This window comes from Necator americanus, chromosome IV, assembly GCF_031761385.1.
Source record: "Necator americanus strain Aroian chromosome IV, whole genome shotgun sequence".
Classification (NCBI taxonomy): domain Eukaryota; kingdom Metazoa; phylum Nematoda; class Chromadorea; order Rhabditida; family Ancylostomatidae; genus Necator; species Necator americanus.
This window is the reverse complement of record NC_087374.1, coordinates 32243523-32263926: the sequence shown is the minus strand read 5'-3', so window position 1 is coordinate 32263926 and position 20404 is coordinate 32243523. Positions and strand designations below refer to the sequence as shown.

Sequence of the window (20404 nt, the reverse complement as noted above, 5' to 3'; positions counted from 1 at the left end):
TACTCGCTTATGTGATATTTATTCACAAAAACCTCCGTTGAATTACTGTGTAGATATGGTGCTTTGACCCACAAATTCGCCTTATTTCGAGTATCGCTGTAGATTCGACAAAGCGACGAACCTTTACCCAATTGTCCAAACAAGTGCTAAAGAAATCGTATCAGGTCTAAAATCACCAGACCAGCGTCAGCGAAACAAATCCATTTCAGCTCGTCTGTAAATATGTCTTCCAAAAAATTTATTGGTTTCGAAGAGGTATGCAAACACGAGGAATTCACGAAGGAGCATCAATTGGACAAAAAAAGGTGAACAACAAGCAATGGATTAACGTATTTAGAAATGTTAAGCGATGATGAGGAAAATATCGACTCTAGAAATATGATTTAAGCGAATCGTTCACACTTCGTGTGTTCACATCTACTCTGCCTGACCGTATTTGAGTCGAATTTCAGTTTGATTGTGAAAGGGAAAGGAAAGATCAAAGAAGGTGGCCGCTTGCCGGTCAACGGCTAAGTCTGGCTAGAATTCTTGAACATTATTGAACGTAAGCGTGAAGTAAATTACTTAGTAGATCCAAGTAGTTTGGTTACATTGTAAGGGTACAATATGAATAAATATGATGAATCGGTAACAATAAATTAGTAATAAATAGTTACAAACAATCACACAACAACAGGAAGAATCTAGATGGAAAGGGAAAAGAAGATTTTGGATTGAAAAAAACTAGTGAATTACCGACTCTAAGTAGAAATTAATATCATGGAACTAATCCGTAGGAATAGAGGGAGTAGAAGATAGGAAAGGAACTATAGCTAGACAGTTGTCAGTAATTGTCACCGTTGAGGATTCAACGCTTCATGTAGTAGAGATCCCAAACGATGTTGCACGTCTTTTTTCCATGCTTTTTGCTTTTTCACATGTCGATAGAAATCTTCCAACAATAGGTGTGCGGTTGGTGCATGAGGTATCCGCATGAAAGCAGCGATGGCGGCAACAAGTAGTTGATGGGCCTGTAAGAAAAAGGGGAATCTAATTTGCAGGCAAATTTCCGCGGAGGAAGAACCACTTAGGCTCGTTGAATGATTCAAAAATATTTTCTGATAGTTCAAGTTTCGTACTCCTTTAAAAAATCTTCATACTTTCATGCGTATCAATCTATTTCGGATGACATACATTTAAAAATAGAAAGGTTTGTGGATGTGTATCTTCCAACTCCGTCGTAACCAGGATATCATCGCAATCCAAAACTGACTGCATCTTTACATTATTATAAAATACTATTATATTACTACATTACTATTATACTCTATATATTTTACGCAATATTTCACTAGAGAAAGCGAAAAAAGTTTTCAGTTACACTCTATTTCGTTTGAAAATTGTCTTCTCACTGGATAATTAATTCGAGGACCTCACATCAGCACAGATAAAAACATATGCTTGCAGATTTTTCGCCTAATCAAAGTGCATCTCTCAATATCCACCCACCACCTAGAGCATTGTGAAAATGGAAACCGGTGATGTGTAAGATGACAAATACATGAAAATGACGATTTTTCCGAAAAAAAAAAGGAACGACGAAAGCACTATCCACAGCCTAATTTCAGATTTGATCCATTATAATCAGGAATCACAATAATGGCAAAACCGTAAACACTCACATCTTCCATATCACTGCTATTGAATCGATTATGGCTGAGTTTCACACCAGCTGCTGCATAGAACTGCTCAATACACCGTTCGTACAATTCAGCCGTTGATGGATGGGCATAGGTTTGCAGCATGACCGCACGAGTCTGAGAAGCATGTGTAATCAACAAGTGTCTTACAGAAAAACTCCAAAAGACAAAACGAAAGTAAAGCTATGTCTTAATATGCTAACATAATAATATATGAACATGTACTGCAGGTAAAAAGCAAATTAGTTGAGAAACACCCACTCTGCCAGCTACATGAGCAAAAGCTTTGCTCGAGTGGCTTTGCTGTGGCGGAGGCACTGAACGATTCATGGGAGGCATTGAGTACTGTTGAGGGTACGGAGGAAGACGACTGGAAAGAAGACCCGAATTCACAAAAAAAAAGTAAGCTATACAAAACCACAGCTTTTGGAAGAATTAGTTTCCCCGATTTGGTGAAACTTATCATAAATTGAGACAATATAACCTCATAAACTCACGTGTTTGCTTCCATGGTAAACTGGAAAAGCAAGAAAGGAGAAGAAACAGCCTTAGCAACAGCATCGAGAAAGTTGACAAAATATGGTGTACCCAACTGTACAGAAATAGTGAACAACCATCGGATGTCTTCAGCATAAGGAGGAGTCTAAATCAAATAGATCACAGATAAGCGCACAGATGAGAAACCTTTCTCTGCAGCAAACGCTGCTCACCTGTGAGTATTTGCTGTACTGCCTGGTTTCATCGTTCGCGCTTGCCGCCATGGTAGTCAGCGCTCGGATGCCTACACGGTGCGCATTCACGAGTCTGGGACGTGTTTCCGACCCGAGTTGATTTCCTAGTCTGGGACCTGACAGCTGTGGTGCTGACTGACTTTGGTGTAATCGACCCATCTCATTCGCCATAGAAAGTCCACCACTGTTGCTTGGCTGGCTGAAAATTCCTTTTTTTTTCAAATTTATATTCAGTGTTCATTATATGTCCGAGTAACGATCCCCAGCAATCAAGTCGTACAACTCTTAAATTCTCCTCAGTATCCTAAGTAGATAAGAGCACAGAAACGTTGTCGTTTGTTTCACCTCCCAAAAATTTGTTAGGGTTGCTATATCACCAAATCCCCCAAGAAATAAGTAAATTAGAAAAGAAGTCACTGAATCTAGACTCTTTTTCCGATACAATTTCCAAATGTCTTCACTTCTAAATCGCAATTATCGCATCTACTATGTCCTTTATCTAAGTTTTCTCTTCTTATTATTACTCTCAGGATTCTGTAAACTTCTCGGTGCACATTCAAATAAATATAGTAAGGATTCCCAGTGATGAAAGATTATATGCGGTTCGTGGGTGCACAGTACTTAATAACTTCGCGATTACTGTGATGACAGGTAGCATGGCAGATTTCTTTCATTTAGTATATCATACTGATCCGAAAATTGCAAATAAACATTATATCCCCGCCGTCCAAAAAAATTGGCCGAGTATATGCATTAATGGTAATACACACTTAAAGGCATCACCCCACGAATCTGAGGTGGTGCAGATTTCAGGTGGAGTATTCGTATACAGGATGGGAGACTACGGAGAGGTGGGTGATTCCGTCCATTTCTTCCTAATTGCCGTAAAAAACGACCAGGAAGATACGGCTTCATTCGTTTTGGCGCACCATTTTGTACAAGAGGTTCGATTGGAGCGCGCCAGTCTTGTGCGGCGCCGCATCTTCCGGGCCGTTTTTACGGTAGTTAGCAAGAAATGGACGGAATCACCTCCCTCTCCGTAGTCTCCCATCCCGTATACGAATACTCCACCTGAAATCTGCACCACCTCAGATTCGTAGGGTGATGCCTTTAAATTCACAAAATACGATGAAATCATATCGCACTGAGAATCCACAACACTGCCATCACTATTTACATGACTGTGGATCTGCGTAACATCAGAGAAAATTAAATGTCTAAAAGCTACCTGACAGGTACCGGCGGAGGGTGCATAAATGCAATCGACTGTGAAGGATGAATATGTTGATAGTAAAATTGTTGTTGTGCGTGAGTAGTAGGCTGCAAAACGCTTACTTTTCAAGCTACAAACTAATAACTCAAAAAGAAATTATGTCCTTACAATGTTAAAGTATTGTTGATGTTGAGGATTCGAGTTAAATGGCAAAGGTTGACCAGGTTGGCTTTGGTGCTGTTGATGCACAGATACAGGCGGTTGATCTAATTCATAGTGAAGATCATGCCAGTACCGTGCAACGCGGAACAGCACATCAGCAAACACAACTTCCTGGTTTGCAGCCTGAATGAGGAAAAACTCGAAGGAAATCAATAAACAACTAAGTCTGTAAAAAGAACGCAAACTCATTGAAAAAAGTTTTCGTACCTCTTCAATAGCTCTACAAGCACTTTCCAATAAGGAGGCTCCTTGTTCACGACATTGTAAAAGAGCTCGCTGCGTCTCTGCAGCACTTAGTGTGTAAGCGTACGGAAGTACAGACAGCGCTAATCTTGCTGCTTCTTCAACAACGGCAGGATCGCGTGACTGACCTGCCTGAATTTGCAGACAAATTCACAAATTGCCTGTATTTTAGACGATCTCAACTCAATACATATCAAGAAGTTGGTTCACAACAAATGTTCGATCGAGAGAGCGACAGAAATGCTTCACGGAATAACGAAGTAGATATTATTTAATTGGTAGAGTTAGAAGAGTTAATGTTATCGCTATTTGAATCGACAGGAAATGACAACTCGAAAATCGGGCGCCTGGGAGGTTTTAACAGCTACACAACCATGTTCGAGAAGGACCCGAAAACAAACTAGATGGAACCATACTTCATAGACGGGCATGAAATTGACAACGATACATTTCAAAATGCTGTTGAAGTATGGTGATACATTGCATTGGATCAGGAGAGGTAAATCACATCAAGTGCGTCGTGTGCTGACCATTGCATAGAGAAACGGAACGCTCTCTGTGGATTCGAGTCAAATAGCATCTTTTTGGACTCAAAAAATCTAAACTCTCTACCACTTTCGGAGCACACCGTAAAATACGTCATCAAAACTCCGAAATAGAGGTAAAAGTTGTGATACTAGCTTTCGAGTCTGAGATCATAGCGCGGAGAACACTAGAAGCATTTTAGATAACAGTCAAAAGCTCAAAAATGAACAGAAAGGATGAATGCATTGCGATCACAGATCAACTAGCCCCATATCAATATCTGTGCGGGCCGTCAGGTCCTTTATAAAAGCATTGTGACTCATAGTTGTAGTACGTGGTCTGTTGAGTTACCAAATTTAGCAAAAGAGCTAAGGGCTAGCCGATGTGCCGTTCTTTGATTATATCTATCGTTTTAATGTTTTCTGTAGGGTGAGGTTTCATTTCCCACGCTTTGACGAAGGGGATAACGGCGAAAAGTTAGCTGTTAATAAAAAAAATCAATACCAATCTTAGCTATAGCTCGAGTGAAACAATAAAAAGTCATGTATACAACATGTCAAGATTCAAAAACAGTGGAGCATGGGCGCCACTGTAACATCTTTTTAAAAAATGGTTTGGAGGAGAGAAAACAATCGAAGAGGATCAATGGCTCAAAAGCAACGACATGACCAGTAATTTACCTTGTCAGCCAATCCTGCAGCTTCTGATGGAGTTAAATGAGTCGGCCACGTTTCTCGTACCACCTCGATAGCCATCAGTCCTGATAAGCTATCGTATGCAAATGAACAATAAGAACATCCACACTTTTCTCATTAAAGGCATCACCCCACGAATCTGAGGTGATGCAGATTTCAGGTGGAGTATTCGTACACAGGATAGGAGACTACGGAGAAGGGGGTGATTCCGTCCATTTCTTCCTAATTGTCGTAAAAAACGGCCCGGAAGACACGGCTTCATTCGTTTTGGCGCACCATTTTGTACAAGAAGTTCGATTGGAGCGCGCCAGTCTTGTGCGGCGCCGCATCTTCCGGGCCGTTTTTTACGGCAATTAGCAAGAAATGGACGGGATCACCCCCCTCTCCGTAGTCTCCCATCCCGTATACGAATACTCCACCTGAAATCTGCACCACCTCAGATTCGTGGGGTGATGCCTTTAAACACTCTCGAAAAAAAAATCACCTAGCTCGGCTGCCTGTAGGTTAATCCATGACACATGAGTGCTGTACGTCCTTGATTTCCAGCTTGTACATACTTGATTATGTAAACCGATAGCGTACATACCAATGAGGAAAGCGCACATATGCAGTTTTCTATTCGATGCTGGAATTGAAGTAAATGTGAATGAATCGAAAAACCTTAGGACAAAACATACAGCAGGAGCTAAGCCTTAAAAATCTTTACCTAGCGGGCTTTGTCCTATTGGTGCAAATACTACGGAGCTTTGGCTTCCTCCTGCCTCCGTCAGCACCCGTTTCGCAAGCTCATGCATATAGTGCGCATGCGCCTCCGTCGTGCAAACAACAGGCATATACCTTCGCCTGAATATGCAAGATAAAATGAATTACACATACAAAAACTTGAACAGTTGGCTCATGAAAAACTCACTTGATTTTCTTAGACGTCGGCTTCGTTGATACTATTGGTTCACTGGTTTCCGTTACAACAGATGCAGTCGTAGGGGTGCTTCGTATGCTTTCATTACCTTCATCGGAAGACCTTCTTGAACTGAAATAATCGAATACTGGGAAAATTAGCAGATATGCGAGAAGTGGAACGCTCTTCGATGTACCTTGATCCCAGCAACTGCATCTGTTCCGAAATTAGCTCGACCTCCTCGTCAAAATTTCCGCTCTTCGAGTCAGCAGACTGGGTTGAGACGGATCTGAAAAGGAAATCAACTTATATTTGAGAGACACTTTCGGCGGAACAATTTCTGACAATAACTGGTGATGGTTCACCTAAGAATTGGAGGTGTCTGGGAAGGTAACGGAAAAACCGGGCGCTGACCGCGTTGCCCATGTTTGAGGTAAACTGGATCTCGATCAAGGAAATATGCGGCATTTGATTGATGCCAACTGAAAGCAAAGTAGGAAACATAAAACGAAATAAATGAAACGTGGTAAACATCAGCTGAGAGGCAGGCAGAACTGGGCAGTAGTATCTAAACCTTAAAACAAACAACAACAAACCAAACAAATTGAAAATTCCCAGGAAAATATATTATTAAGAAGACTATCAATAATTATGAAGGATGGTAAGAGAATTTCAAAATTTGCAGAGAAAAATTCAAAAATATCAATTTTAAATATTTGTGGTATGAAAAAGGTGTAGACAGAAGGAAATGACAGAATAACTTACGTGTACATTCTATGTATCGACGGATCGAGAAGCTTGTCCAAAATAAGGCCCAATTTCTCGGTGGAATCACGATGCCTGAAATATCTCGAATTAGCGTAACTTTGACAAAGTTCATTTCTTTTCGTTCTAAAATATGCACTATTCTTAGGAGGCAGACTCAACAGGTTCATGCATGAATTCAACATCTTTTGGACTCTGCAAGTCATATTAACGCCGTTGAAGTCGCTTAACTTCACTTCATTAACTAACAAGCAAATTGCAAGGAGTCTGTTAGCCACATAAAAGACTGATCGTCACCTACCTGGTCAGTAACGCGATTGCCAGCTCGCCTTTCTGTCTTCGTACAGCTTCACTCAACAATGGATAGTCCTCCTCAGAGAATAAAGGACGTGCACCTACAGCATCCAATGCTGCTTTCAGAGCAAGATCATCATCCTGAGGACGGCGTGCACCGAGGCGTGCGGGAATAATTCGAGTATTTGGCTGTCTAAGAAGAAGTATATCCAAGCAGACCGGATGATTTCAAATGTACTTTAGAAACATACCCGCTTTGATCAAGCTCACAAACATTGAACAAATAGCTCAATCGATCCAAAATGAAATGGGCTAAAGCTATTGGCGGCACTATCTGACAGGTTACCGCAGTCGACATTTGTGCTGCAGCTTCTCTGAGCTGATCTAATTCACGAACTCCTACGTTGACTGTTTGGAGCAACGAGACGATTTCGCCCTCCTGTATGGGAGAAGTAATTTTAGCAATTCACAAGTTTAAAACTTGCTACAAAGGCACATACCAAATAATACAGTTTAACTTGCAGATATTTTGTTGCCATTGGATATTTTGGGCACTGTAGCACATTCAAAAGGAAGGTGAACATGCCAGCATGATTAGACTCGTCTGTGGTGAGGATCTGAACAAAGCTTCAGGGAGAATGAAAAATACGAGGAAAAAGAGATGACAGAAAAGAAACGCACATGTGCTAGATAAAGGGCCTTTTCTAGTGCATCTACAAACCGTTGACTTCGCAGAACAAACGACTCTGCAGGTTCTATGGCTGCTTCTCGGCTGCTTCCGGGTACATTCATCTAAACGACAATTGTCAATGGCAATTGTCGACTGTGCATCAAAAACTGCGATTTTTTTTTAAAATAGGTCCATCAAAAATATATTACGTGTTGTGATCTTGCATCTTCGGCATCGGAAAGATCTTGAAGGTGCTCGATAAGATAGTCAGATAACTGAAGGGCCAAGGAAGTTGCCTAAATGAATAATATATTGTAGCGCTCACCGCCTTTACCAACCAGTGCTTAAGGAGCAAACTTGATATCCTATTTTTGTAAAATAACACAAGATACCTGAGGTATATATCCGTGTGCAGCTAAGGCTTCACAGCGAGCGAATCGAACTTCAATAGGTTCCATGGGCAGGTATGCGGCGGCCAATACTGCATCGACTTCTTCATGAACAAAGATTCCAGAAGCAGCTTGTCCATCACCCATTATACCAGCAGAGGACGGCAACTGGATTAGCTCAACTTTCGAGGAGATTATGACCGCAAAAAGAAGGAAAATTGTCAAATTGTAGAAAAATGTGAGACGAATAAAAATTAGTCCTCGACAATATGCGGTGAACCAACAACGACCAAATTTGAATTTTAGTATTGTAGATCAAGCTACTTCGAAAGCAATATTGTATATTATTATGCACTTTAGAAAACAGTAATGTGAGCAGAAACTTTAAGAACGTATAAGTTGATAATGTGATGGGAGATTCTAAATTCTCGGAAGACATTGCTAAAATACAAGAGTGAAAAAAGAAAAAGGAAAGAAATGCAGTAGTGAATGAAACATGGAGAAAAATACAACTGAAAACTGGAGAACAAAAATTGTTTCTGGATAGATACAAGATCTCTACCTGAACATCGCTTTCCTGCCCAGATTCCGAGCTATCCTCCTCCCGCATACTGTCGTCACGAAGAGCTCGCCGCCTGCGATCACAGTCACCCTATGCATTAACGTTTCAAAGAAAACTGATAAACGAGTATGACGAAAAAATATGACACATTCGAAGAAATTTAAATGTTACAAAGATCTTCAACTTACACCGACCGCTGCCCTAATCGCATAACGAACAGCACGATCAAGAGAAGCTTCATCGTTAAAGATCGGCAGAGGTGGAAAGTCCAACGAAGCAATAGCTGCTGTAGACCGGATCCTAGTCTGAAGTGAAAACTATCATAGCTAGACATAGTGTCATTAAAAAGATCCGCATTACTTTTTTCTTCCGTTTCTTTCCTTTATCGTTCCTCTTCTGCGAAGAACTAGGGGTCAGAGGTTGAACCGGCACATTTGCATCGCTTCCGCACGCCTAAAGATAGCGATATTCAACGGTTACAAAAGAACTGGGCTTTTTGACATACCTCAGGCAAATGCAAAACAGCGACCTGACTTACGCCTGGCACGGTTTCATCGATCAAAGCATGACAGACCTAAAAGGATCATAATATGATGTTGAAAAAAAAAACTCAGAGAAACGGGAATAAGTAGATGGAAACTTTTGACTCGCTACTGTATTAGTATAATATCCATGTAACCAGAGAGGATTAGAAATATGAAATAAATAAAAAGATCCAGGACGATAATAAGGCTCCCACCTGCAAAGCAGGATGGAATCCGGGGAACTGATCCAAACCAAAATGAGCATTGTTCGCTGACAAGGGGCAGTTGTTGCCGTCCAGGATTGAATTCAGCAAAATAGCCGCCTAAACATTTCAGATAGATGAGAGTAAGTATGGAATACTCTGCTAATACAAAATGTACTACCTGATGGCTGCTACTAACTACTGCTGCATCTTGTCCTCCATTGCCACGGATCACTTTCCAAATTCGATCAACTGCCGTTCGATGGTACGTACGCAGTAACGCAGCTAGCTTAAGAACCACGCGATGCGCATCAATATCAAGGTCTATTCTGTTTGATCTCCATACCTGTCGCCGATTTTGAGGTGAAAGCATTGGATTCAACACGGCACATCGCCAGAGCACAACAATCTCATCACATAATTGAGCGCAGTTCAACTGTGCACTAATCTGGCTGCTAGCGGAATTTTTGCCTTAAAAAAAAACTCGACGTGGAAAAACCATAAACGCTGCAATGAATCTTAATTTTAAAAAACCTGTCGTTTGCTGAGACCAACTGCCGCTCTGAACAAGCTTCGTCGCATACCACCATAAGAGAATCTAAAATAAGCGAATAACCAAATAATCGCGAAGTTAAAGAAATGAAAAAAAAACATGGAAACTTGGGGATGAACAATGTGAGATCTATTGAAGAAGCATTCAGAACAAAATCAAACTCAAAATAAGTTGAGTTTTAGAAAAAAAAAACATGATTAAGATGGATAAAACGAAATTTTTTGCAAGGCGAAATAATGTATATTAAAGATGGTGAAGAAGCAGGCAATGTTTGATGCTTACCTGGCAGTTAGCAAGACATTCCACTGTAAGAATGCTTAACAAAGAGACAGCGTTTTCATCGCGGCGAGCAAACATCTCGCGAACTATGGCCATGAGATTCCAGATTCCTAAGAAAAATAATGTGAGAAACAAAACAAAGGACTCAAAATTAACATATCGACCAAAAAGGTTACGAGGACCGCATAATACATATTATAACCTCTAAAAAAAAGATACATGGGAAATTCTGAACGAATTGGTCAATTCTCAAACTGTACATCATGAGAATGGGAAAACAGCTGTGAATGGATCCTAAAATCTGGATTTTCCTTACCTTCAGGTTCCCTCGCTCTTAAAGACTTCATCACTGTTAGCCACTCAGCAGCAATCGGATGCTGCGCCGTGCCGAGATACTGGACATCGCTACAAATAGGACCGTTTACAAAAAAAAAAACAAATATAAAGGCGACGACAACCTACCAGTGAACTGTAGGAGCTGGTACACAGTATTTTATTAGCAATCTGCGGATACTTGTATGCAGGCCTTCAACGTCTAACGCCCATATTGCGGTCTAGAATGAAAAAAATTGAAAGAAACAAAAAGTAAATGAATAAGATCAGGAAACGTCAGTAAAACACAATAGAAACATACCGCATGAAAAACTCTTACAACTACAAAACTCTACTTTGAATATATTGAAAACGCAGACAGGATTAATGGCGTACGACAATTTCTAAAACACGAATACCAGTCTAGTGTTTACCTGCTCATGTCCTCCATCGGTTGGATCCGGTGCACCTTGTGACTGGTTTATCTCAGACTCAGGACATTTCAGCTGATCTAATAGCCTCTGCGCAATTGGAAGATACTAAAAGATACAGTTAGCTAAGCAATAAATCCGCGGTGAACGCAAATGTAATCTCGAACCTCTTTTGGTAACTCGTTGACGAGGTACTGTGCAAACTTTTTCAGTTTGTCAACCGAAAGTTCGTTAACAGAGTCCCATATAGTTACTCTGAATGTTTTGAGAACAGTGCTATTAGTTAGCAAGTTTAATGCGAAGATCAAATGGATGAAAACTAACAAAAATTTAATAAAAGTAGAGTCCAGCGAAAAAAAGTAATATAACACCACGTACCTGAATTGTACCTGATCCGGTCGATGTATCCTGTACAAGCATAGAGCTACAACATGCTGACACCAGGCCGATTTCGATGGGCAAGAGCAATCACACGATACCACTCTACATCTGAAATGAAGGAAGATGTGTGTCGATGGAAATTAGAAACAGAATCAAAAGTTAGAGAGTGGGAGATTTGCTCTTACCTTTTACCTGGGAAGGGTTCTGTTAGAGATTATGGAAATATATTCAAACAAATTTTTAAAAGAACAAGTGGAGCTATCACCTCACAGCAGAACACCCAAAAAAAAAGAACAGCAGAAAAATGAAGGTAGATCAATGACAACACTGGAAAAAACATCCTTTAAAGTGTATCCTTGTTTTACTTGCTTAAATATGGTTGAACTCTATACTTCGGGCACCAATGCTATTATGAAATTAAGATCCACATATTTCAAAAGAAATTTTACTGATGGACTGTTGTTCACGAATGACAATTGAGAAAATTTCCATACACAAAATTTCCTGCCCCTTAGAAATCAGCAACAGATTTCCCCAAATGGCTCGGTTATTCGCGTAACCTAGTGCAACCTGAAACTGACTGGTACCAGAGAAATCCCCGGAGACTGGTGCCTAGAAGTTTTTCTAACGATATCGTTCGGAATAATAATGAAACCACGTGCCAGGTACACGAGCGTGCCAGGGCCCGCCCACTTGCAGCATCGCTAGGAAGCGTGGCCACATGACGCAAAGTAGATTATGAACATAGCAAATAGCATGAATAATGAGCTGGCGAAAGCTCGACAAGAACAGTGTCTTCGTTTAAAAAAAAAAAACAGAAACATCCAAGTACTCTCTTGAGTGGAAACTCTTCAGAACACTGAAAAAGAGAGCGGCCCTGGTTTAGTCAATCCACAATTATTAGAAGCTTCGGAAATGTGGCAAAGCGCTGGTTATCACGTGGAAGTTTAGGCAGCAGGAACCCAAAATATCAATAGCCTGGGAAAAAGGATGAAGTGGAGAATCTGATGAGATTAAAGCAACTCACCTATCGACACTTAGAGAGACGTTGTGAGTGATACGCGTTGGTCGTTGAGATTGAACGCAGTCCTGATGTGTTGCACAAACTACCGCAGATAGCAAATATCCTATAAAGAAACGGTACATATTTCATCGAACACTTCTTTATCAAATCTCCACAAGCTGAAAGAAATTAGGAGAAGGATAGAAAAAGAAAAGAACGCGAAGAACAATGAAACTTCATTGAGGGAAATGCAAATTCTTGTAATAATGGGCGGAAAGGCAAATGTTGTTTAAAATAACAAGTAATAGTATTGATAGCCTTTACCTATTTGTACAACATCCCTAACGGCTCCTGTTTGATAAAGACTATCACCGTTATTGAACTCGTCAGCGTTCCCATTTGCCAAACAACTGGAAAGTGAAGAATCGAAAAAATGGGAGTATATTGAATGGACAAAATCCCCTAAATTCTGAAACTCTGGCATTACTAGCACTGATAAATAGGTCCCTATAAAAGAGCTATAGAATATCGAAGAAATCATGTTATTAGGTCAAAAATCTATCAACGTTATGCGTCCATTATGCTGGCATAGGAGAAACCTGCTCCACTGATTTTAGTTGAGAATTACATAGTTAAGTATAGAAAATCAACTCAAAAACTCTCGAGAAATATGTCCTAACCAAGGCACCTTTCAATATACCAAACTTCTAGATGAAGAGCACGAACCTGTACAATCGAATATCATCAGCTGTCGCCGGAAAACACCAGTAAACAACACTTAGAAATAACTTATCCGGCAACGAATGCGAAATGGGAACTTTGCTCACCTAAAGAAAAACCTCATTGAGGTTTCTTCTCTTAAAAAAGTGGTCTAAAGTATACACTAACACCAACGTGTTGTCTATTCTGACAAATGTCACGGTAATTTCGCTCCAAGTCAACAAAGGACATTTGACGAGCACATACGCGAGCCGAGAGGTCAGCAAGTGAGGAGACGGTTTTTCCTAAATGGGCAGTGGTAAGCGAAATAAAAAAACAGAATAGTGTCACGCGACAAAAGTTTGCACCGACTAAAAATTGAAAGAGTCGAAACTCGGACAAAAACAACAATACGAAACATTTTACTATAGAAAAGAGCAATTCTGCCAATAATGTGGACGATGATGGATATACTGATGTAGGGTTCATGAAAAAAGCTAATACTAACCTTTTTCAACCTGTACATTGCGTTGAGATACAGGGTTCGATGACGATGAATAACGACCGGAGTGGGAATAGCTGCTTTGGTATGGATAAATACACGTCGATATCCCTAGAAAAAAAGACGATCATTAGTAATTCAGCAGAATCAGCAGAAAGTAGAAAAGCAAAAAAAAAAAAAACAAAGTTTTACAAAGTACCCGATTGAATGGTGTCTCCTGGCGATGATTGCGACCATCCACGCCAATTTTTTGCTAATGTTAAACTTTCACTCGAGACCCATGAACACTCGGAATCACCCTCGAACCGATCCGAGTCCTGAAACAATGGGATTCGCAGAAAAAGAAGTTCGGGTAGGACGACATGAATCACGGTGCAATTGCGTAAGCAGCTGCGTTCCAAGTGGCTCGGTGAAGATGGCGGTTGAATTCGACGTGGGACCGAACTGCAGCGAAGGGTGGTGCTTACGTGGGTTCTACCACGATCCTGACCGCGACGCTCCACCGAACCGCTTCGAGCGCAGCCTTTTACGCAACTGCACCTTGTCGTTTTGAGTCAACTACACATTCCTTTGCTTAGCCTGAAATCTCAAGCAAAAAAAAGTAGAATAGATGGTTTCTTCTTTGACCACTCCTTTCACTATCATCATAGTGATAGGACTAGACGAAATGTACTTTATCAATGGGAAGAACATCAATTGTTCATCAACGACTTTGATGACAGATAAAAAAACTGAAAGGAGACAAAGAAGAAGGAAAGTAGTAAAATGAACATCTCGCCAAATACTTTGCGGAAAAATTTGTCTCATATGAAAGCAGTACTGCCTAGTTAAATGGGAGCAGATGATCTGATTCACAAGAAACACTGGCAATTGTTTTATTTGGAATTGCTATTTATTTCGTGAGCTGTTTTCTCTCCATAACATACATAACGTGGCATAAAATCGTAAGCTTTTCTTTAGTCCCTCAGTAATTATGAATGTAAGCAATAAACGACTACAAAAGTAGTAGTGAAAACAAGAATGTCAGTTAATCAAATATCACTTGGTTTGGCCAAATAAGCATAAACAGGATGCCTCATAACTCATCTCTTATTCAATACAGCTTCCGAGAGACTAAGTTAACTTTTGTGGATATTTCGGGCCAGCCATATATCTCGTAACTAAGGAACGCAATTTATTATGCTAAGCATTCCCTTTAAAAAGTAGTTGCAGACAGCACATCTGTTTATACTTAAAACAGTATGAATGTAATCTCTTCGACACCAGTCAATTTATGGAATGTTACCAACGAAAAAGTTGCTGTGGTGTACTCTTGTCTCTACGAATGCGTCCAGGAAAATTGAAATATCAACGAATACATACTCTGCCGAAAAACTAACGAAAAAAGATCACGATTCGCTGCACAATGTGTGAAAAGCTACAATTTAAAACGTAACGCACCTCAAACGAGTCAGGCGCCGGATGAAGCATGCCAGCTTCGCGAGCGGCTGCCTGTACTAGCCAGTCATCCTCACCTGACATCCCATTCAGATTCAAAACTGAAAAAAAGAAATTCTCGTGACCCTATGATGAAAATAAGGAATCAATACGGCACAGTTTCTTATTGTCCGGAGAAATCAAGAGATGAGCTAATTCGGAGACTTTAGAAGTTTTAAGTAACTGGTTAAAAACGAGTAATCTTGGCCAAAACAAAGAAATATTTGAACGACGATGAAAAAACGCCGAGAAAACTGGATGAGGTCAAAGAGGAAGTTTTGTGTGAACAGCACAAACGAAGGCAGACATAGAAACAGCAGAATACAGAATACCGCAGAGTACAGATCTAGCGCTTGTTCTCATCGTTTCTACTTATCCAAGATCCTTTTCCAAAAGCAGAAAAAAAGGAAATTCCTCTCCTCCTCCACAGAAAACAGCATACATGAAGGGAACAGGTGACGAGGAAAAAATAATGCTTTGCCTTCTTTTAAAAGTTGGAGGTCATCTCAAATTTTCTTTTTGTCGAAAACCTCGAAAATCACTACGTCTGACCCTTATTGTGGAAAAAGTGCCCTCAGAATCAGTCTCTGACATGGTTTCTAGGAAAACGACTAGAGCGCTTCTGCGAAGTGTGGGAAAGGACAAGTTGGAATTAAATTAACATAAGAAACTAGTTAATTTCAGAAAAATTAAAAATTCCTCATTTTATTTAGTTAATAATAGTAGGTAAAGGCGTCCCTGAGTTGTACACTGACAATTCTAAACGAACACTTGAGGACACTTGACGGTGCCAAAAAAAGCTAATACAGGTAATAGAGTTCTCGGACATTTCCTGCTAACCTACATGTTTCTTTTGAGGATTTTCAACGAAGAAAAGATTCAGTAAGTTCCTATCTAGAAACTTCGATGTGCGTAAAGCAAAACAGAAAAGGCAAATGTTCCTCAAAGTGTATGTCATTCTTTTAGTGACTTTTTCCTTGCAAAACTGAGGTGTACTCATAAAATTGGTGAATTTCTTACAGATCAGTGAGTAAGTTTTGGCGTTAAATGGGCTTCGAAGAGGGAATTTCTGAATACTGTAATCGGATACCGAATGACCTTTCTAGATTTAATATTTAAAAGTGCTCTGCCCTTAGAGTAATTATTAGATTTGACATACTACTCGCAAAAAAAAAAAGATGTTAAGGGAGGAACACAAACGCGTTACTTTCGATATATTCTACTTATAACATTACGAATACAGTCAAACAACCGAGGAAACCGCGCAGGGACGTAGATATGTTTGGAAACACCAAATTTTGACATGAACAACGACGAAATAACACAAAAATCAAATAAAGATACACCAAGGATCCACGCCTACGTGGAAACACGTCCAACCTCAGGATTTTCATATTCGATTTGGATTCCAGTTGCAACCAGGGGATGCTCGAGTTAATGCTGGACTTAATCTGAAGCCTTAAGAAACGAGGAAAAGCTTCGATCGGGTAAAAAATGACGAAACAACAGAATTCTGGAAAGGTAGGCACGATTCAACGGAATTGTTGAAGCACAGGTCAACGAAGCACCACAACCACCGTCCACACGCACAGATCGAATGAAGGCTTTGCACAGTTCTGCATGAACAACGTTGCAGATCTTCCGAGGCCGGAATCGGCAAAATCCAGGATGTGCTGGGCTGTCGCGGGCGGACGAGGGGCGGCGTTCCGCTCGGTGCCGCCTGGCCTGTCCTCGACTCTGCGTCGCTCCCCGACGTCACTCGTGTCGTCTCGCACCCTCAATCGCCACCGCGACTCTCTCGCACCCCCGTTTCTCTGCCGAAACGCGCGAATTGCAAAATTTCAACATCGGTTGATCGAATTTCGGGTTTGACCTGGTACGACTTCTTTCTGAGTTGTTTCGTCTCTTTTTCTTCTTTCGCTATTGTTCCTCTTTTTCCTCCTATATTCTTTGAGTCGTGGTGATGTTTACGAGAAGTCCTGATTGCTTTCGGATATCGGTATTTCGCAACCACAATCTTCTCTCACAAGGATTTGCGGTGTTTCTTTCTGGAGCTGGTTACCTCCTCCGAGACGCCTAGAATGAGGTGTTTCTACTGGAGAACATAGAGTTATCATGAAAAAATGATGGGGCATACGTCTCTTTCTTGGACTTTGAGTTAGTGGCGGGGAATCCCCCGCTGTGGGCTCAGTTGCACATTTTCTTGGACCTTGGTCCACTCAGGTGCAAATATGCGTAGAAAATGGAAGTAGACTTTTATCCAACGAACACCGGAAATAACACATTCTATTTGGGTCTTTATACTATTATTTTTCTTTTTGGTTTTTTGATGCAATAAAAGATATTCATGTTTTCTATAGTAGGGTCAAAGCGACATGAATTACGGTGCAAGCGCAGCCGTTTACGCAACTGCATCATGTCGCTTTGAAGGTGCAATTGCGTACGCGATTTCTTTGGAGGCGGTGCGGTGGAGCGTAGCGGTTAGGAGCGTACTGGAATCCTTGCTGGGATCACTAATCGCTGCAGTTTGTGACGGTCCCACCTCGAACCTAACTGCTGCCTCCACCGCGCCGTTTCGAGAGAAGCCGCGTACGCAAATTCACCGCGCTTCATGTCGTTTTGAACCGACTATAGTCTTTTCGGTTTTTTCTTCTATCATCTTCGTTAATTTCATTTTTAATTTTCGGAAAGACAAGGTCATAAGGCAAGCCTCTATGGTAAAAATGGTATGGTAAAAAAAGATTAAATTTGATAGAGTCGCTTCAAAGCGACATGATGCAGTTGCGTAAACGGCTGCGCTTGGCTCCAGCGCACCCCATCGAGCGCAGTCGTTCACGCAACCGTACCGAGCTTAGGGTCAAATGTAGATGGGGGGAGCACTCAGTGGCGGTCTTATTTCTCAAAGTAACAATCAAATCAATCAGGGCCCTATGGCCGAAGCCTTGGTCTTAGAAGATCTATGACATGTAGACTAAACTTATAAAAAAGTTAGAGCGTCGGGAAATAGGTGCGCCACTGAGTGCCCCCCGCCCTAGTGCATTCATCCTCGAGCTTCATGTGTTTTGACCCGGTTGTACTTTTTTCATACCTAGATGACGTCATGTCATTTTTTTTTCTTAACCTAGATGACGTCATGTCATCTAGGTTAAGAAAAAAAAAAACTATGAGGTTGAAACGATGGAAAAAGTGGTGGGATAGACATGAAAAGTCAGAAGAGTGAGATGGCTGTACTTTCTTTCTTAACCTAGATGACATGACGTCATCTAGGTTAGGAAAGAAAGTGCAGCCATCTCACTCTTCTGACTTTTCATGTCTATCCTACCACTTTTTCCATTGTTTCAACCTTATAGTTTATGGACTGGTTGTTGCTTGCATATATGGAATTCCTTGAGATCAACAATCATATAAACATCGCACACACATCCATCTAATGGATGACAAGGTAGACTTAAACTTTTTGGTTAGTTTGTAGGAAAGTAGTCATTTAAACACTTTTAGGAGAAACTTTTGAGAAAAAAAATGGTTTTTGTAGGTTTCTCCACAGCTTTTTCCTGGTTTTACTGCCAGCTTTTTTCCACTGCCCAACTAAATTTCATTCAGAATTTCCAAAGCCCCTAAGACCACGTCCACTGAGAATTTTTGCGTCTTTCAGTGGTTTCACCTATTAGCCGCTCAATTCCCTCGTGGTAGCAAGCTGTCTTTTCGGTACCCGCCACTAGCATTTTAGCATTCTTTGAGGAGAAACGGAACAAATTTTGCTGTTTAACAAAATTTTGTTCCGTTGTTCTAAACAGCAAAACAATCAAAAAGAGGAACTGCGACGATAAAAAGTTGTTGATTGATTACGTTTTTGAGGTCAACGAGTCCTTTGAATTTTTTTTTTTTTTTGCGCAGACGGGGCTTCACGACCCGAAACAGGTGATAGTCGGATGGCGCAGGGTCCTGATCATAGGGAGGGTGGAACACGGTCCTCCAACCTAGGCCCTACAGAAATTCTCTCGTTACCGCTGCAGTGTTGTAGAGTTCTCACGTTGTCACGCAGAAGTGTGACTTCGAAACGTTTTCTGCACGCTGCATCGTCCAGCTTCTGGATTTGTTTCATGTATTCATGTATGGATTGGCCTTGATTGGCTGTGTATCCATCAAACATTATCAAGCAGATCAACCAAAACTGCATATTAAATCTTGCTAAGATTCGAGAACAGTCGAACCTGGGCACTGTCCATTAACCGTTTCGGGAATTTCCTGAAACTTGAAACAAACTAGAATAAAAATTTCAAATCAAAATTGGAAGAAAAGATATGCAAGGACTGGGTACTATACTGGGTCGTCATTTCTTCGCGTTACAGACTTCGTTAAATCCCATTTAACGTAATAACATTGCGACTACATGGTCGATGGTTCGAAACCGCCGGTGGGTTCAAAACCAACTTAGTTCGTCTCCTCGAGGTCAATAAATCGATAACAGACTTGTCTGGCAGGATAAAAGTGCTGAGCTGATACATCAGCTGGAACCGCAAGTCGTACCACAAGGTAGAGAAGCGTTCATGAATCTGGAACGATTCCGAATTGAAATCGAACCCATCGTTGTATTCTAAGGCGAATTGATCTATCACCAGACAATTTATCTTTGTTAATTGCATAGCTGCTCAATAGAGTTCATATTTGGAGAGTAAAAGCGTTTGCAACTTTGTTACGTGGCAATTTCCTGCCCTACGCTACGACATAAGACTAGAAATCTTACTTTTCATGTATGAGCAGCTGCCTATTGCGGAACATGTTTGGATTTTTAATATTGCAAAATTGCATCAATGTTAGATTATCCGAAGAAGATGTTTATTTTGCATTAAATTGAGGATGGTTGTGTTTGGTTTTTTACGGTTAGTAGAAGAGGAATGGAATTCTATAAAGGAATACAAAAAACAGTACTGCAGCAGATACTGTTTTTGAGAAGGTGACTAATGAACAAGAAGATGACAGACATCGTTCATACCTACTGAGAAACTTGGGATACCCACTCTTCGTCGTTTTCAAATCATTTTGAAACGTCAAAAACAATCTTAGCTAGTGATTTGCTACTTCTCATTTCCTCATGTTTTTCGCGCACTTTTGTAAACTGTTCAAAAACAATCGAATGACGCAGATCTCAACTAAG

General features: G+C 40.7%; 1 protein-coding gene across 3 annotated transcripts; it reads right to left on the bottom strand.

The window, feature by feature from the left end:
• Positions 1 to 833: 833 nt before the first annotated feature.
• Positions 834 to 19426, bottom strand: RB195_003456 (uncharacterized protein; the record flags this gene model as incomplete). 3 transcript variants are annotated; one of them, XM_064201109.1, is made up of 44 exons in its annotated part: positions 834 to 1010; positions 1662 to 1796; positions 1941 to 2049; positions 2177 to 2322; positions 2390 to 2609; positions 3639 to 3730; positions 3792 to 3968; positions 4053 to 4220; positions 5294 to 5373; positions 5793 to 5933; positions 6015 to 6151; positions 6219 to 6338; positions 6403 to 6495; positions 6572 to 6688; positions 6972 to 7046; positions 7273 to 7458; positions 7517 to 7704; positions 7766 to 7882; positions 7947 to 8057; positions 8145 to 8231; positions 8328 to 8492; positions 8887 to 8976; positions 9075 to 9191; positions 9247 to 9339; positions 9392 to 9460; positions 9626 to 9733; positions 9795 to 9902; positions 9960 to 10084; positions 10148 to 10211; positions 10449 to 10555; positions 10762 to 10850; positions 10908 to 10999; positions 11192 to 11296; positions 11356 to 11443; positions 11567 to 11677; positions 12597 to 12696; positions 12897 to 12982; positions 13299 to 13399; positions 13461 to 13576; positions 13780 to 13884; positions 13973 to 14090; positions 15214 to 15311; positions 18911 to 19035; positions 19227 to 19426. In XM_064201109.1, 44 exons carry the CDS (start codon positions 19424 to 19426, stop codon positions 834 to 836), a joined length of 5256 nt encoding a protein of 1751 aa, XP_064056990.1. The 3 variants fall into 3 exon arrangements, with proteins under 3 accessions (XP_064056990.1, XP_064056991.1, XP_064056992.1); XM_064201110.1 differs by lacking the exons at positions 18911 to 19035; positions 19227 to 19426 and having other exon boundaries at positions 15214 to 15294; XM_064201111.1 differs by lacking the exons at positions 18911 to 19035; positions 19227 to 19426 and having other exon boundaries at positions 13467 to 13576; positions 15214 to 15294.
• Positions 19427 to 20404: the final 978 nt, after the last annotated feature.